General features: G+C 38.6%; 1 protein-coding gene across 1 annotated transcript in view; it reads left to right on the top strand.

The window, feature by feature from the left end:
• Smp_136290 (putative eukaryotictranslation initiation factor 3 subunit) overlaps positions 1–14957 on the top strand; it is a gene marked incomplete at both ends in the record, with an annotated part of 41650 nt that overhangs the window by 18737 nt on the left and 7956 nt on the right. The window contains one exon of the mRNA XM_018797541.1: positions 1682–1804. Coding sequence (XP_018652573.1) covers positions 1682–1804 — 123 coding nt within the window. The remainder of the gene's footprint in view (positions 1–1681; positions 1805–14957) is intronic.

Here is a 14957-nt window from a genome sequence, read left to right as displayed (position 1 = left end):
AAGAACCCATCATGTAATAGCAAGAAAGAAAAAGTATAAAGATATTTTGGAACCCATGTTCTAGAGGATGACAAAAAGTCAATGTCCCGCCACCATTATAAGCGATTTCGAACCGTGTTAAGCAATCTCTAACCGTTATTCAGTGTAGTCATGCGAACCCCAACCAAGTATTCTGCACCTACATATATGGGTCAGATCAACATCTAGTGACTCCATGAACTTGCGACAGGTTTGTGTCTGGTGGCTCCTAACTTCAAACCTATTTTGTACACCAGCCGTGAGTATGCGTTGAGGTAGGTGGTGAATAGGTATTTATGATCCACGTTCTTATCGTATCAATCTATGTAGATTCACTACTTCACTTATCGATTTGCCGAGTTTTACAGACTACCGTAAGGTCAATTAATTTGCCTATGATTGGGAGTCACTAGGTTTATTTGTGTCTCACAATCTGGCAAACGGTAAAATTTAAGTCTGCACACCCATATGTTCGAAACCAACATGGTTTTCTCGTCAGGAGTCCTAGTTAAGCGTTAAATAATTACTGAGGCTAGTGTTGTAGATACTACATTAATCAAACTGATTATTTCGTGATTTTTACAAGAGGATCTTCATCATTTATCATGGACTGGAACGATCAGTAATCGATACCAGTTAAATAAGATTGAGTCTAGTTCCTAGACTTTGACTAAGATCTCATGCCATTTGACAGCCAAGACTGGATCACCATAGTTAAGGATCTTTGGGGTTAAGTTACCAAGGCTTTTCACCCTCGCTTTAGATTAGCTATGAGTTCTGCTTCCAAGTTTTCAGTAAGCTTACGTTAATATCCCATTCAGGTTGCTTGGTGGTAGTAAGCAAATGAAGGGTAACTTGAGAGTTGTTAAGATATTCCTCAGTGATCTCTCGATTGTTTCTGGGTTTAGGTTGAATCACTGTCCCATCTTTTCCAGAACTAGTCTAACTAACATTACTAGATGTAATCTAATTAAAACTATAGTATTTTACAAAGGTTTGTTGCTTCTACAAGGTTCAAATATTGAAATTTAGCACATGTATTTTAGAGGACGATTTCAGAGGAATAGAGATAACATTTCATTACTTCAAATCATCCTCATTTGCGGAGGATGGTGAAGAAGATGTATGAGGAGTGTTAGTCGTGGAATCAACTGAACCTAGTAAGAAATGAAAAGGGATTGTTTTCGAGGAACAAGAAGGTCTCGAGTGTTGTTATGCGTAAAAGTGTGGTGGTTACTCCGTGACAGCTCACACCAAGGATATTTTTCCTAGTAGGGCTGTAAAAGGAATTGGGCCAGTGATCATCTTATCGACTTGGTAGCATGACTACAGAAAACTGCTTAAAACCAGTCCGGCGCCGCCTTCTGTGGAACGTTTTCAATGTGTAGGTTCTACATAAATAATCACTTTGTTTACTTTGTACATGTATGAGATCGACTTTGAGTACGTTAGTGCTATTCATTTGTTAGGTCGAATAAAATCTAGTTGAGTCATTGATTCACTATGGAAGGGTGTTCAAAATGTTATATCATTGACCGTAGATGATATAACAGGTGATTTTACCGCGGTAAATATTTGCAGTATATGCTTTTGTATCGTGTTTATTAGTCGTTGGAGATGTTGGCTGATGGAAATTTTTTTGTTTATATTTCATTGGTTTTAGCCTGTACTTCGCATATACTCTGTACCACAAGATGCTTCCGATTCAGATGAATGTGAAGATGGTATAAGTGAAGAAGAAGCAGTTATTGTTGAACAACAAAACTCTGAACCAAGTAAGACGGAAGTAAATAACATGTCAGGACATAATCAAGACGGTATAGACGGTCAGTAAAGAAAGACTGAAGCTGTCACTCAGTCAAGGACGATTGAGCATACTGAATCGTAACTCATACTTGACAAGTATCTTCAAAATAATTACCTATTAAGAACTACACCTAAAACTTTATTCCGTTTCGGAACATGTTATTTTCAACTAGGTGTTTTATTATATATATATATATATATATATATATATATATATATATATATATATATATATATACGAGGTAGCCTTTGTTTTGTTGCGTGTTCATTTGCAAACATATATAATCAACCGCATGAGCAACATTTAAATTGATGGATGCTTTTACACCTGGTTAAAAACCGAGAATGGGTGGTTACTAGGGCTTTTTCTGTACAAACATGCTTATTAGATCTTAATACGACAGTTCTCAGAATTGCCAGTGAAATGAACCAATGAGTATGTTGTCTAGGAATGATGCCTTGAACTAGTGAGTGCAGTTAGGGTCCTTCATTTTCTTCTATGCAAGTAACTACGGAATCAGTCCAAGAAGTATTGCGCGTAAAGTTCTGTTACTTAGTTGCGACAATTCACAAACTGCTCAGAATGGTTTTTTGTTTTAATATACGACTTTCTATTCAAACCGAGCTGACCACGTTCTCTGAATTCGTACGACGGTTCTTCCCATTCATCATTCTTTTCCCATTTAAACCAAGCAGTCACGAACCAGAATACGATCTAAGATTAAATAAACGCTTAGAACGATACAGTTGATTTTGACTGATTGATTTGGTGTTCATGTTTTCTCTGATAACAATAGGTAACATGAATAGTGCTAGTTGACAAGCAGGGTCATATCGTTATAAGATTTACTGCATTAAGCTATTCTGTTGAAATGTAATGAGTAATATAACGGTACATGCATTAATTATTGGAGACTGTTGTCTTACGAGTTATAACACGCAAGAGGTAAAGGTACTTCACGTGATATCACTACTGTCATACCTGGATTTCTGTTAGATACTCAGTCGAGGACCTTAATACATTCATAAACCTCGGTACAGAGGACGTGATACTTTGCTTTGCAAGCAAAATATTGAGGTCAACAAAAATTTAGTCTTGATTGAACATGTAGGCATAGCAACGGTATAGAGAAGGGACGAAAAATCTTCAAGATTAGATAATCTACTTATTAGCTCGTATTTGATGTCTGCAAACAAGCGCCAATGACGGGTAGTGACTACCGGGTTCAAGTGAGGTACAAAACTCCTGTTACCGGTCAACTGGGAATAATCCTTTAAGGTAGTAATCAGTCGAAACATACGGATCTGAGAGTCTGTTCTCAAGGCGTGTGACGGTGAAGATCCTAACAATTTAAAGATAATAGATATCTTTAATGACAACCTCTGTCCAGTTAAACTAGAAACAAAATCGCAGAACATTCTCTGACTCTAGTTCCATCTGATGGTCTTGGTGAAGCCCCCAAACCCAATCACTTTGTGATGAAGGGTAACTTTTGGTTAGTTTAAATACGCGCTGTCATCCAGTCTGAAATAAAACCAAGTAAATGGTGAATAACGGTTCCAAATAAATACTGCCACACAGTTATTCAAACAACACTTGCTCAATCAGTAGTCAAATTAGATGCAACAAACATGTTCTTATCAAAACGGGAATGCCATTCTATCGTTTCCGGATAGATTACGTACGGATAATTTGGAAGATAATATTTGATTTTGCCACATGTCTTAGTGTTTCTAGCTCTGTGTGTAATATTTCATGACCAAAAATACACAATCTCAGTCGATTCAGGCAACAGAGCCAGAAAGGTGATTGGATCAATATGGCGGCCGTCTTAACCAAGAATAAACTAAAAAAAACAGATGCAATTCAGGAAAGATATGAACATTCAATAAAAATGTAAGAAAAGCAGAAGCTGCCAAAAATGCAAGTCATAACTTCCAAAAGAACGGTAACATGTGTCTTTCTCAAGTGTCCGACGTTGGGGATAGGGACAAACCAATCGCAATACTTTAACTACAGTCAAAGGAATGGATGATGATCAAATGAGGGAATAAACGATCAAAAACAGCGTCCTCCATAAAGCTCTATAAGGGTTTAGGAGAGGCAGGTCCTCAGTGTTATAACGCTAGAGTTTCTTTGTTATGACGGTCCTTTTTACGCATATGTGGGACGTTAAATTACCGTAGACGAATATCTACACTGGATTCCTTCCCAGTGTCTATTCTACAGGACCTCAACATAACTCAGATCAAGAACACGTGATTAGCCTAACCAGAATGTCAATATATATTTCCACCCAAATCCGATAGAATCCAACAACAAAGAACAATAATGATAATAAGTAATAAGGATAGGGGAATATATAACGCATCTAACGTCTGTCACACTATCTACATGTCTTGCAAAGCAAAACAACTAATCATTATCATTCTCGTCCACACAGCACTAAGCATTCGATTTCTTCATAGCATCAGACATCTAGACAGCGTGCCTAGACGGGAACCGTTCATGAGATGTTCCCCGGTGTTGCTAAAACGTCCGACACAGCACGGCATGCACCCATCATGGCAAATGTTTTGATGGTGAGCTCCTCTGACTCATGTACATCCACACCTTAAAATTATTTGAGGGCCATATGTTGCGCACCAACTACACAGAAAGCTCGTCATCTGAAGATTATTTTCATCAGGAATCTTACAAAAAAATATTTTTCGGTTCACTTGTGGTGGACCAAAATGTATGATAACCAAAAATTAGCAACAAAAATATTATGTCTATAGTTTATGTAACAATTAACAGTTAATAAGTTAATTACACACAAATAACAAAATAAGGGACGTTACTTAAGTCTTCAGGCTATTGCGTGTTCGGCTGAGTTTGGTCCAAATAATCCACAATTATAATAAATTAGTTATCCCAATATGGACGATATAGATCCAGTAGGTTTACCAAGCGTAGAATTCAATAAGAATGTCACAATTGTCTATAAACGTGGATGGTATGCAATTAATATTTCATTTAACATATTAGCAGACATAGCAGAACGATGCAGATGTGAATTAGAGTGTATTTAATGAGGAGCAGTAACAGTGTCACGATATGTTGTACTCAAAACGGAAGGAAGTCAAGTTACAAGTGTTCAAAGTAATACACTTAAACAACAAGTACAATTGTTTAATGCTAAATGTACAGAATATGAAAATACATGCGTAAACTATGAAAAATTATTTACAAAATAGGTTTTATGGTCCTATCTCCACATAGCTCCCCCCAGAGTGTCCGGAGGTAACACTGATTACAATATGAACAACAAAAATTGAGAAATATTGTGTATAAATTTACATAAAATAGTATTTACTGTAATAACGGAAAAAAAAATTGTGGAGATAGGAATAAATGACACGTTAATAATATAGGCTATGCTACGCAAAATGAAACTGAAAAACGAGCATTAAAAAGTTTTGGTTTGCTAATAATAATAATAAAATGTGCGAAACTGTTAATAGAGTCATAAAATATTAAAAAAATGGATGAATTTAATGAATAGTTGGTTTGCATTCACTCGTTTATTACTATGGCAATTTTTCTTATTAAAAAAAAATTGGCAAAACTAGTGATAATAAATAAATGTAGTTATTAAATGTGCATGTAAGGAAAATAAATAGCTTTTATTAGAAAATTGAGTAACAACAATAAAGTGCGTGTAATTGAATCGATTTTCATTAGTCGACGAAATGTACGTAGCGCTTAGGTTTCTTTACCAACCTACCGGAGCGAGTTAAAGACGGTTTAAGATGAAACTTGTCCTCTTCGCTTGGCTTCTCAGGAACAGAAGTTAGGGGTTGTTGTTCATCGATGTTAACTTCTTTAAGGTGAGTCGGTTCGTAAAACGCTGGTTTAATTCTATCAATGGAAATAGTTTCTTTGTTCCCATTTCGAATGATAATAAAATGTTTGGGAGTACGTTTGGTTACTTTATAGGGACCTTCGTATGGTGGTTTTAATGGCTTTTTGACAGCGTCAACTCGAACGAAAACGAATTCGCATGTTTCAAGGTTTTTATCTAATTGCACCCGGTTGTTATGTTGTCGAGGGGGTATTGGTTTAATATTCTGCATCGTCTGTAATAAGCGGCTTGCAAAACGAGAAGAATCCCCTAGCGTTGTAGATTCGCAATTGACTAATTGGCCTGGTAATGTTAATGTCGTACCGTAGACTAATTCGGCAGCAGTGCATCCAATGTCTTCCTTAATAGTGGAATGAATACCCAGGAGTACGAGTGGTAAGGCATCGCTCCATTTGGTAGGATCAGCTTGAGTCGTCAGCGAGCTTTTCAATTGGCGATGAAATCTTTCAACCATGCCATTAGCTGCTGGATGATAAGCCGTTGTTTTGATGTGGTTGACCCCAAGTAGTCTGGTGAATTCCTGAAATAAAATGGATTGAAATTGGGGGCCACGATCAGTAGTGATAATTGCAGGTACTCCGTAGTTCGATATCCATCGGTCGAGAAAAACTGATGCTACAGTCTCAGCTGATGTGTCTTTGATGGGGCATGCAATCGCCCATCGAGTGAACCTGTCCACCACAGTGAGAATGTGAGTGAAAGAGTTTGAAGGCGGCAGGGGGCCAACTAAATCCAAGTGAATATGTTGAAAACGTTTGTCAGAGATAGGAAACTCCCCAATTGGACTAATAGTATGCTTTTGGATCTTGCTACGTTGACACTGAAGGCAACCCCGTGTCCATCGTTTAATATCTGAATTGATTTTGGGCCAAACAAAACGTTCAGTTATCAGCTTTGTAGTAGCTCGGATGCCCGGATGTGATAAACCATGCAAGTGTTGGAATAACTTTAGTCGACAAGCCTGAGGGACAAAAGGGCGATTATTGCCTGTTGAAGTGTCACAAATGATGGATGCATCTGAGAAAGGAATGGGTACCGATCTGAGATTCAAGCTAGACTTTTCTCTACAGACCTTCAATTCTGCGTCGTCTGCTTGTAATTTGGCTAAGGTTTCAAGATTGATGTCGTGGTTAAGTACCGTCATATTAATATCCTTTCTAGACAGTGCGTCTGCGACAATGTTGGTATGACCCTTGATAAACTGAATGTCTGTTGTGAATTGCGAGATATAATCGAGTTGTCTAGCTTCGCGTGGAGAATGTTTATCATATGACGTATTAAATGAGAAACACAGGGGTTTATGGTCCGTCATAATAGTGAAGTCACGACCCTGTAGTAAAAAATTGAAGTGTTTAACAGCTAGGTACATGGCTAAAAGTTCTCGTCCAAATGTGCTGTACCGCTCTTGAGCGGGTGATAACCGTTTAGAGAAAAAAGCTATTGGTTTAATCATGTTATTAACTCGTTGTTGTAGCACTGCCCCTACAGCTTTTTGAGATGCGTCCGTACACAAGATCAGATGCGTTTGGGGGTCAGTGTTTAGGTGTTGTAGCATAGTTGCGTCGGCAATCAAGTTTTTGGCTTTTTCAAATGCTATTTTGGCGTCAGAGGGTAAGTGGAATAGTTGGTTCTTATTTTTGCTACTCGCTTTATCCTCTTTAAGCAGGTCTGTTAAGGGTTGTAGGACATCAGCACAATTGGGCAGAAATCGTCGATAAAAATTTAATGTTCCCAGGAAACGACGTAGTGCCTTAACAGAAGTAGGCTCAGGGTAGTTGATTATGGCTTCTACCTTCTGTGGAAGGGGTTTAATTCCCTGAGAGTCTATGTGATGACCGAGGAACTCCAACACTGAAACACCAAATATGCACTTTGAGGGGTTAATCACGACGCCATAACTTTTGAAACGCTCAAAGAGTCTGTAAGTGCTGAAGATGTTCTTCCAAGGAAGAGCTAGCGATTAGGACGTCATCGATGTAAACAAATACGAAATCTAAACCTCGCGTGACTTCATCCATAAATCGTTGGAATGTTTGCGCAGCATTCTTAAGCCCAAATGGCATCCTCAAGAATTCAAACAACCCAAAAGGTGTGATTACGGCTGTTTTTTCAATATCCTCAGGTGCCACTGGGATCTGATGATAAGCTCTGACTAAGTCTAGTTTTGAAAAAATCAGTTTACCGTGCAGGTTTAGTGAAAAATCATGTAGATGAGGAATAGGATATCTGTCTGGAACTGTCTGATTATTCAAACGTCTATAATCTCCACAAGGGCGCCAATCTTGATCTTTTTTGGGAACCATGTGCAGTGGCGAGGCCCAAGGGCTATTAGACTGTCGGATTATCCCTAGTTGCATCATATGTTCAAATTCTCTTTTGGCGGACTGCAACTTATTGGGTGGTAGTCTTCTCGCCTTGGCGCAGATAGGTGGACCAGTTGTAGTGATAGTATGTTGAACATGGTGTGTGGAGTTTTCAGTTTGATAATCGGCTTTCGTTATACATTCATACTTCGATAGAAGATCGGTAAAAGTTTGACTATCAGGTCTAAGCAATCGGACACCATAAATTTCATAATTGCAGGTGATTGTTCCGTTGACCTGTAGACTTGTACTCACGTCGGTAAGTTTCTTTTTTCTCATGTCGACAAGGAGATTGTAGTTACTAAGAAAATCGGCTCCAAGGATGGGTTGTTTAACTTCTGCGACGATGAAAACCCATGTAAAACGTCTACGGAGACCGATGTCCAAGATGCGTGATTGCTCGCCATACGTTTTAATAATAGAATTGTTTGCTGCCACTAATGATAATTTAGCGTGTTGAGAGTGCCGTCGTCGGGAAAGATGAATTGGGAGTATGCTTATTTCGGCTCCAGTATCGATTAGAAAATCTGAGCCCGAAATACGATCCCTGACATGAAATAGACGGCTTGAGCTGTGGCCAGAGTCAGGCGCCGCCATTACTGCCTGGCCGGACCGTTTCCCTGGTTATCAGTGGTGGGTGAGAGGAATGCACACGGGCGTGTAAAACGCCGTGCTTTTGTGCCGAATTTAGTATGATACCAACAAATTTCGGATGTTCGTTTAGGTGAACGAGATCTTGGTCTAGAACGTGATCTCTGTCTGCGTGGGGGTCTTAATTGTCTGGCCTGCACCGTTGCTACAGTGGTCTGTAGTGCCTCAAGCTGGTTTGTTAATTGAGATAATTGTCGTTGAATAGAGTTTAAGTAGCCGACATCAGCTGCTCCATACGGCTGCGTCGTATTTATATAATGGTTATCGTGGCAAACTTCCGTTACTTTATCTGCCATTTCAGCTAAATCATCGAGGGAGGAGGACTTCCCCAAGGCACTTAGAATTTGTCTGACACTGCGTGGTAATCGGTTGAACCACATTTGTTTGAGGAGGGCTTCGTCTAGTTTATAAGGGCCGGCAAGTTGTTTCATGTGTCGGAGTAGTTGGGAAGGTCTTTTGTCTCCCAGATCACATGCATTCAAAAGTTGTTGTAATCTTGTCTCATCTGAGACTGTTGTTCGCTGAATTAAAGCCGCTTTTAATTTATCATATGGCTCGGTTTCAGGAACCTGGTCGATAAGGTCTCCTACTTCGGCCGCAATTTCGATCGGGAGTGAGCCAACTACATAAGCGTACTTAGATGCTTGGGAACGTACGCCCCTGGACTGAAATAAGGCTTCAGTTTGAGCAAACCAGATTCTAGGATTATTTACTCCATAAGGTGGAAGCTTAAATTCCGAAATAGCATTGACTGCACTAAATACACTGTCAGTAAGGTTAGGTGATGAACTAAGAGTAGTTACAGGAACAGGGTCCCTCTCACTAAGCTTATGTGGAGAGTACATTAGGTTGAAGATGAGCAAAAGGGTCGTACAATGAGCGAATAAACAATATAACAATGGGATAATTGCGAGATAATAAAATACTGGGCTCACCAAATAATTGTGGTGGACCAAAATGTATGATAACCAAAAATTAGCAACAAAAATATTATGTCTATAGTTTATGTAACAATTAACAGTTAATAAGTTAATTACACACAAATAACAAAATAAGGGACGTTACTTAAGTCTTCAGGCTATTGCGTGTTCGGCTGAGTTTGGTCCAAATAATCCACAATTATAATAAATTAGTTATCCCAATATGGACGATATAGATCCAGTAGGTTTACCAAGCGTAGAATTCAATAAGAATGTCACAATTGTCTATAAACGTGGATGGTATGCAATTAATATTTCATTTAACATATTAGCAGACATAGCAGAACGATGCAGATGTGAATTAGAGTGTATTTAATGAGGAGCAGTAACAGTGTCACGATATGTTGTACTCAAAACGGAAGGAAGTCAAGTTACAAGTGTTCAAAGTAATACACTTAAACAACAAGTACAATTGTTTAATGCTAAATGTACAGAATATGAAAATACATGCGTAAACTATGAAAAATTATTTACAAAATAGGTTTTATGGTCCTATCTCCACACACTACACCTCTTGGTTCTAAATAGTGACCTCTTAGAGTCAATCAGTTCACTGACCCTCATAAACATTAACGATTCCAGATATGGAGTTCCATAAAAAGACAAAGAAGTATGAGTGCACAAAAGTGTGTAGGTATCAATATTCTGAGTTTCATAAAGAGCAACTATGGGTCCTATCCGTTTCTTACTCTTAATTATCCATCTGCTAGATAAAATTAACTCTGACACATTGATCTATAGAGACAATCTGATAACGGCATACAACATATTAAGTACACTTAGCCACTCCAAAACGAGCATATTACCAGAATGCCATCTCCACGCTCCTCAAGACAACCGCCGTAATGTCGCACTTCAAAGAACGAATACCCGGGGACACTCTCACTTTTCCTCATCAGGAGTTGCTTTCATTCAGAATGCTCTAGCAGCCACATCAGTGGATAGCGTCAAGAGACTTGACAAACATGTACCCACCCATGGATTATCATCTGGTTCTTAGTTTGTCTGTATCTGATATATGTCCGATAATTTATTACTGTTATCATTACTGCGTATCAGTAAATACTTCCTTCCTCTATTGGTAACATCTTCATCTTCCTCCTATTCTTTCAATTCCATCTTCTTACACATTAACAACTTATCGAATGAATTATTTATTCTCAAAACAATCGTCCTCTCTTAACACTCGAATTATCACTTTATTATTTCATACTGCAACCAATCAACCTCTTACCTGGTAAAATGATCGATAGGTGCTTGCATACACAAACCTACTGTCCTGAGACAAACGCGCTCACTGAACTACAAGATATACAAATCCACCAATAACTACCACACTGACGATAATTAGTGTAGTCGAGTGGTTAGACCACCATATATAGGGCATAGGCAAATGAAGCAGCTGGAAATGAATTTCAGAAAAATTTGAGACTGATGGGTTATAGTAGCTCGTTAAATATCAATGGATCCATGGGATTCATGCTTTGGACTGAATGCTTGTATGCACAATAAAGGAATTCTCTAAACTCTAACATAATGCTTGATGGTTTTGTACATTGCTTCCTATTAACTCCATCTTCACTATATTTTAAACAGTCAGATTTGGTCAAGTAATTCAACGAGAGCATAAGTTGTAATCAAGGGGAAGTAAAACTCCAAACTATTATCTATGAGAATAGCATGAATATTTGTGAATGTTGGTGTTAATTTGCCTGTAATGTTTTCAGTCTGCAGGAGATTTGCTCAACTGCAATTTTTAGAGAATAATGCTGAAATCTTCGATAAAAGATAGACAACATCACTACTTACTGATAATTACAAGTCAGTCTGTCGGTAGAGTTTGTGTTTTATTGGCAAAGATATCACAAGTGGTTGAGGTACGAAAACGCCTTAACTGGTAACCCGTTTAAACTCAGAATATGTCAATCCAGTCAAATCAGAAGTCAGGAACGATGGAGTTCGAAGAGATATTCCGATGGCTATCGTTATGTCAAAGGAGCGTTTGACCTTCGCTGGTTAGTATTTTAAACGGGTGCGTAACATTGAACGCGAACTCATGATCTGGTGCACATGCTTGATAGAGCGCCTATAACTGGATGAGTCCATTAAGTTTAATACCGCCAGCATCAAATGTCGAGGACTTACTGGACCACTGATTTTGGTGATCTATTAACCATAACAATAGTTTCAATAATTTAGTCAATATCATTACGTGATTGTCAATTCTTGACTGTCACAGTATGTAAAATGAACTTATAACTTCACAGAAATAGCGGATAGCAGTAGAGTCAAGTATATGGCTGCCTACTCTCCCCCTTTCCCTTTATTCCAGTAGTTGACTGAATGATGAAGACCTCGACATCAGAGGGGGAGCACGGAATAAAATGGACAGCTTGGATGCAACTAGACGATCTGGACTTCGCAGATGACCTGACACTTCTATCACATACACATCAACAAATGCAGGTCAAGAAAAAGAATGTAGCAACAGTCTCTGTCTGCATCAGTAGGCCTCAACATACATAATGGAAAAGGCAACATCCTCAAACAGAACACAGAGAACACCAACTCAATCACACTTGACGGAGAAACTCTGGAAGAGGTGGAAATATTCACGCTGGACATCTGCTTTTCGTCCTCTCGATTTCGTGAACAACAGCCCCGCCGCGAAAGGCAGTGAGTATGGCTTCCCAGTCAGTGGTTGTATGCACGTGGCCATGTGCGAGCATTTCGAGGGTGAGAGCTAACTCTCTCCACTCTTGGCCATACCAGGGCATTTACGGGCCTATAAACAATTGTCTACGTAAGATACTCAATGTCCGTTGGCCGGATTCCATCAGCAACAGCCTACTATGGGAGAGAACAAACAAGCTTCCATCTGAAGAGGAAATTAAGAAAAGACGTTGGAAGTGGATAGGTCACACACATTGTGAAACTCATCAAACTGAATCACGAAGCAGGCACTAACTTGGAATCCTGAAAGGAAACGGAGAAGGGGAAGACCGAGGAACACAATGCATCGGGAATCGGAAGCAGACATGAAACAACCGAAAAGGATTTCCCGGGTCAGAGTTGGATGGAGAATGCTGGTGAGCGGTCTACGCTTCTCTATGAGTTGTAACAAGCGTAAGTAAAGTAAAGTAGGATCGCAGAAAGTTTGTAGCTTAAACACACCCCAAGTTTCTGTAGTCATGTCCTTGTTGATTGGCAATGAAACTCGAAAACTGAAACTTAGGCAGGCAGTGGTCGAAGGAAAAGATATTATACGATTGTCTATGATTTAAACTAATGTAAATTGTCAAGCGAAGAAACAAGAAAACGAAAGAGACCCACATAACTACCCAGTCCTTGCTTATAGTAATTACTAGCCTATGAATATATAAATCAATGACAGGCTGCGTTTCTTCAGTCAGTCTCACTAGTGTAGATATAGGTCTAGTTCAGTATTAGTGCTACTCCAATAATAGATTTAATCATAAAATTGTAGATGCATTTACATCTTTCCGGTAGGTTGGGTGACGTATTACATAATATCTACCATTGCTATATAAGCTCAAAGTTCCAAACTAGTTCAGTACTTATGGAATAGTAACCATGTATTGGTTTGAAGAACTTACAATTACAATCATTACACCTTGATTAAGCAAGGCTTAACGTTTTCAACCGATATCGTTTGAAAGAAAAATTGAGGAAACAAGTTGAAAATTATGAATTTGTAAGAATTGAACACCTTAAGACTGAAGTGAATAAATTAAATGAAAATCATTTTTAGCAATGAATAGCAATCGAAAGAAACTTACTTTATTGCGCATATTACGAAAGAATTCATCGGTATCTTTTACAACTAATTCCACATTATTGTATACTTTGCATTTTGTTTGCATCCAACCAGCTAAGTTCAATTGCGCATTATTTGATGCAAAACGTTCGTCACATAAATAAATAATACCATAATCTTTGTAATGACGAATTACTCTATTTTCAACAGATTAAAATGGAAAAAAATAGATTGAAATCTGTAAACTATTCATCATGAAAAGTTAAAGTGATATTTTCTAGAAAACAACATTGTTTAAATGGAATATGAGCAGTATAAAAACAACCGTCAGGAGATGCAGTCCAATGGTAGCCGGTGAGCAATAATTAGTTCATACACCCTTTGTTCCCTCAGGATCCTAGAGCCCATATGCATCATTGCTTTGGAATGAGGGATTTCCAACTCCAATAGGTACACTTTCCGCGTCCACCAACACAGCTAAAGCGCCGGACATTTGCTTTTCTTCTTCTCGATTTCGCAAACAACAACCGCGCCGCCAGAAGGCAGTGAGTAGTACTTCACTGGCAGTGGTTGTATGCATAAGATTTCACGTTGAAGTCACATAATAACCTACACTGACTCGCCGTACATGTTGATCAGCAATATGATGTTGAGCACTTAGAAAGGAAACATTTTGTTTGGGGACTGAGTATTGTATTTATTCTTGAAATACATGTTTTATACAAGGATGGCCGGGTCTACGGTGCCCGATTCAATTATAGAAGCCGTGGATGGTAAAGTGTTGTCAAACTACAATACTTGTGGCATCATCAAAATCATCCATGAACCACTACGAAGATGATTGCGAAGCATTTTGAATGATTTAACAACATATTCTTAACCACTCAAAGTTGCACGGATACTTGATATTCAGTTCATAAACTTAGACCTCGAACGTCACGTATTACTTAAATGTGTCAAGATTTCTGATTGACTGTTACACCTTGTGTTTACGCTTAGGACAAAATGTGCACTGAAACACTTCAAACATGTAATTAAGTCTCATGTCCTTTGGCAGTTTACTTTCGATGTGAATGTATCTTGCATGTGTAGTCCGTGAAGGGATGAAATTATTGTTCTCTACTTTTTGGAAATCCCATATCACACTGATAAATTCTGTACAGCTTTCGAAACGCCCACTGAGGTAAAGGGGAGTATTTGGTATCCAAAATCAAAATACGAAGCAACAATCGAGCCAATGAGTACACCAGGAAACAGAGAAACATAAATTAATGCTTTCTCAGTGATCTCGTGTTTTACCGCAGCAAAAGCTTCTTAAATATGAGGACATTTAATATTCGCGCAACCAAACGGACACCCGCCAATTGAATTACTGAATAAATACCTCATGCAGGGCCGTTGAAGGTTGTTTACCTGGAACGACGGGCAAATTTGAGTAGACCTGTCTTTTTTA

Source organism: Schistosoma mansoni, chromosome 5 (genome assembly GCF_000237925.1).
Source record: "Schistosoma mansoni strain Puerto Rico chromosome 5, complete genome".
Classification (NCBI taxonomy): domain Eukaryota; kingdom Metazoa; phylum Platyhelminthes; class Trematoda; order Strigeidida; family Schistosomatidae; genus Schistosoma; species Schistosoma mansoni.
Note: the sequence above shows the minus strand (reverse complement) of the source record. Positions and strands in the feature narration are given on the sequence as shown.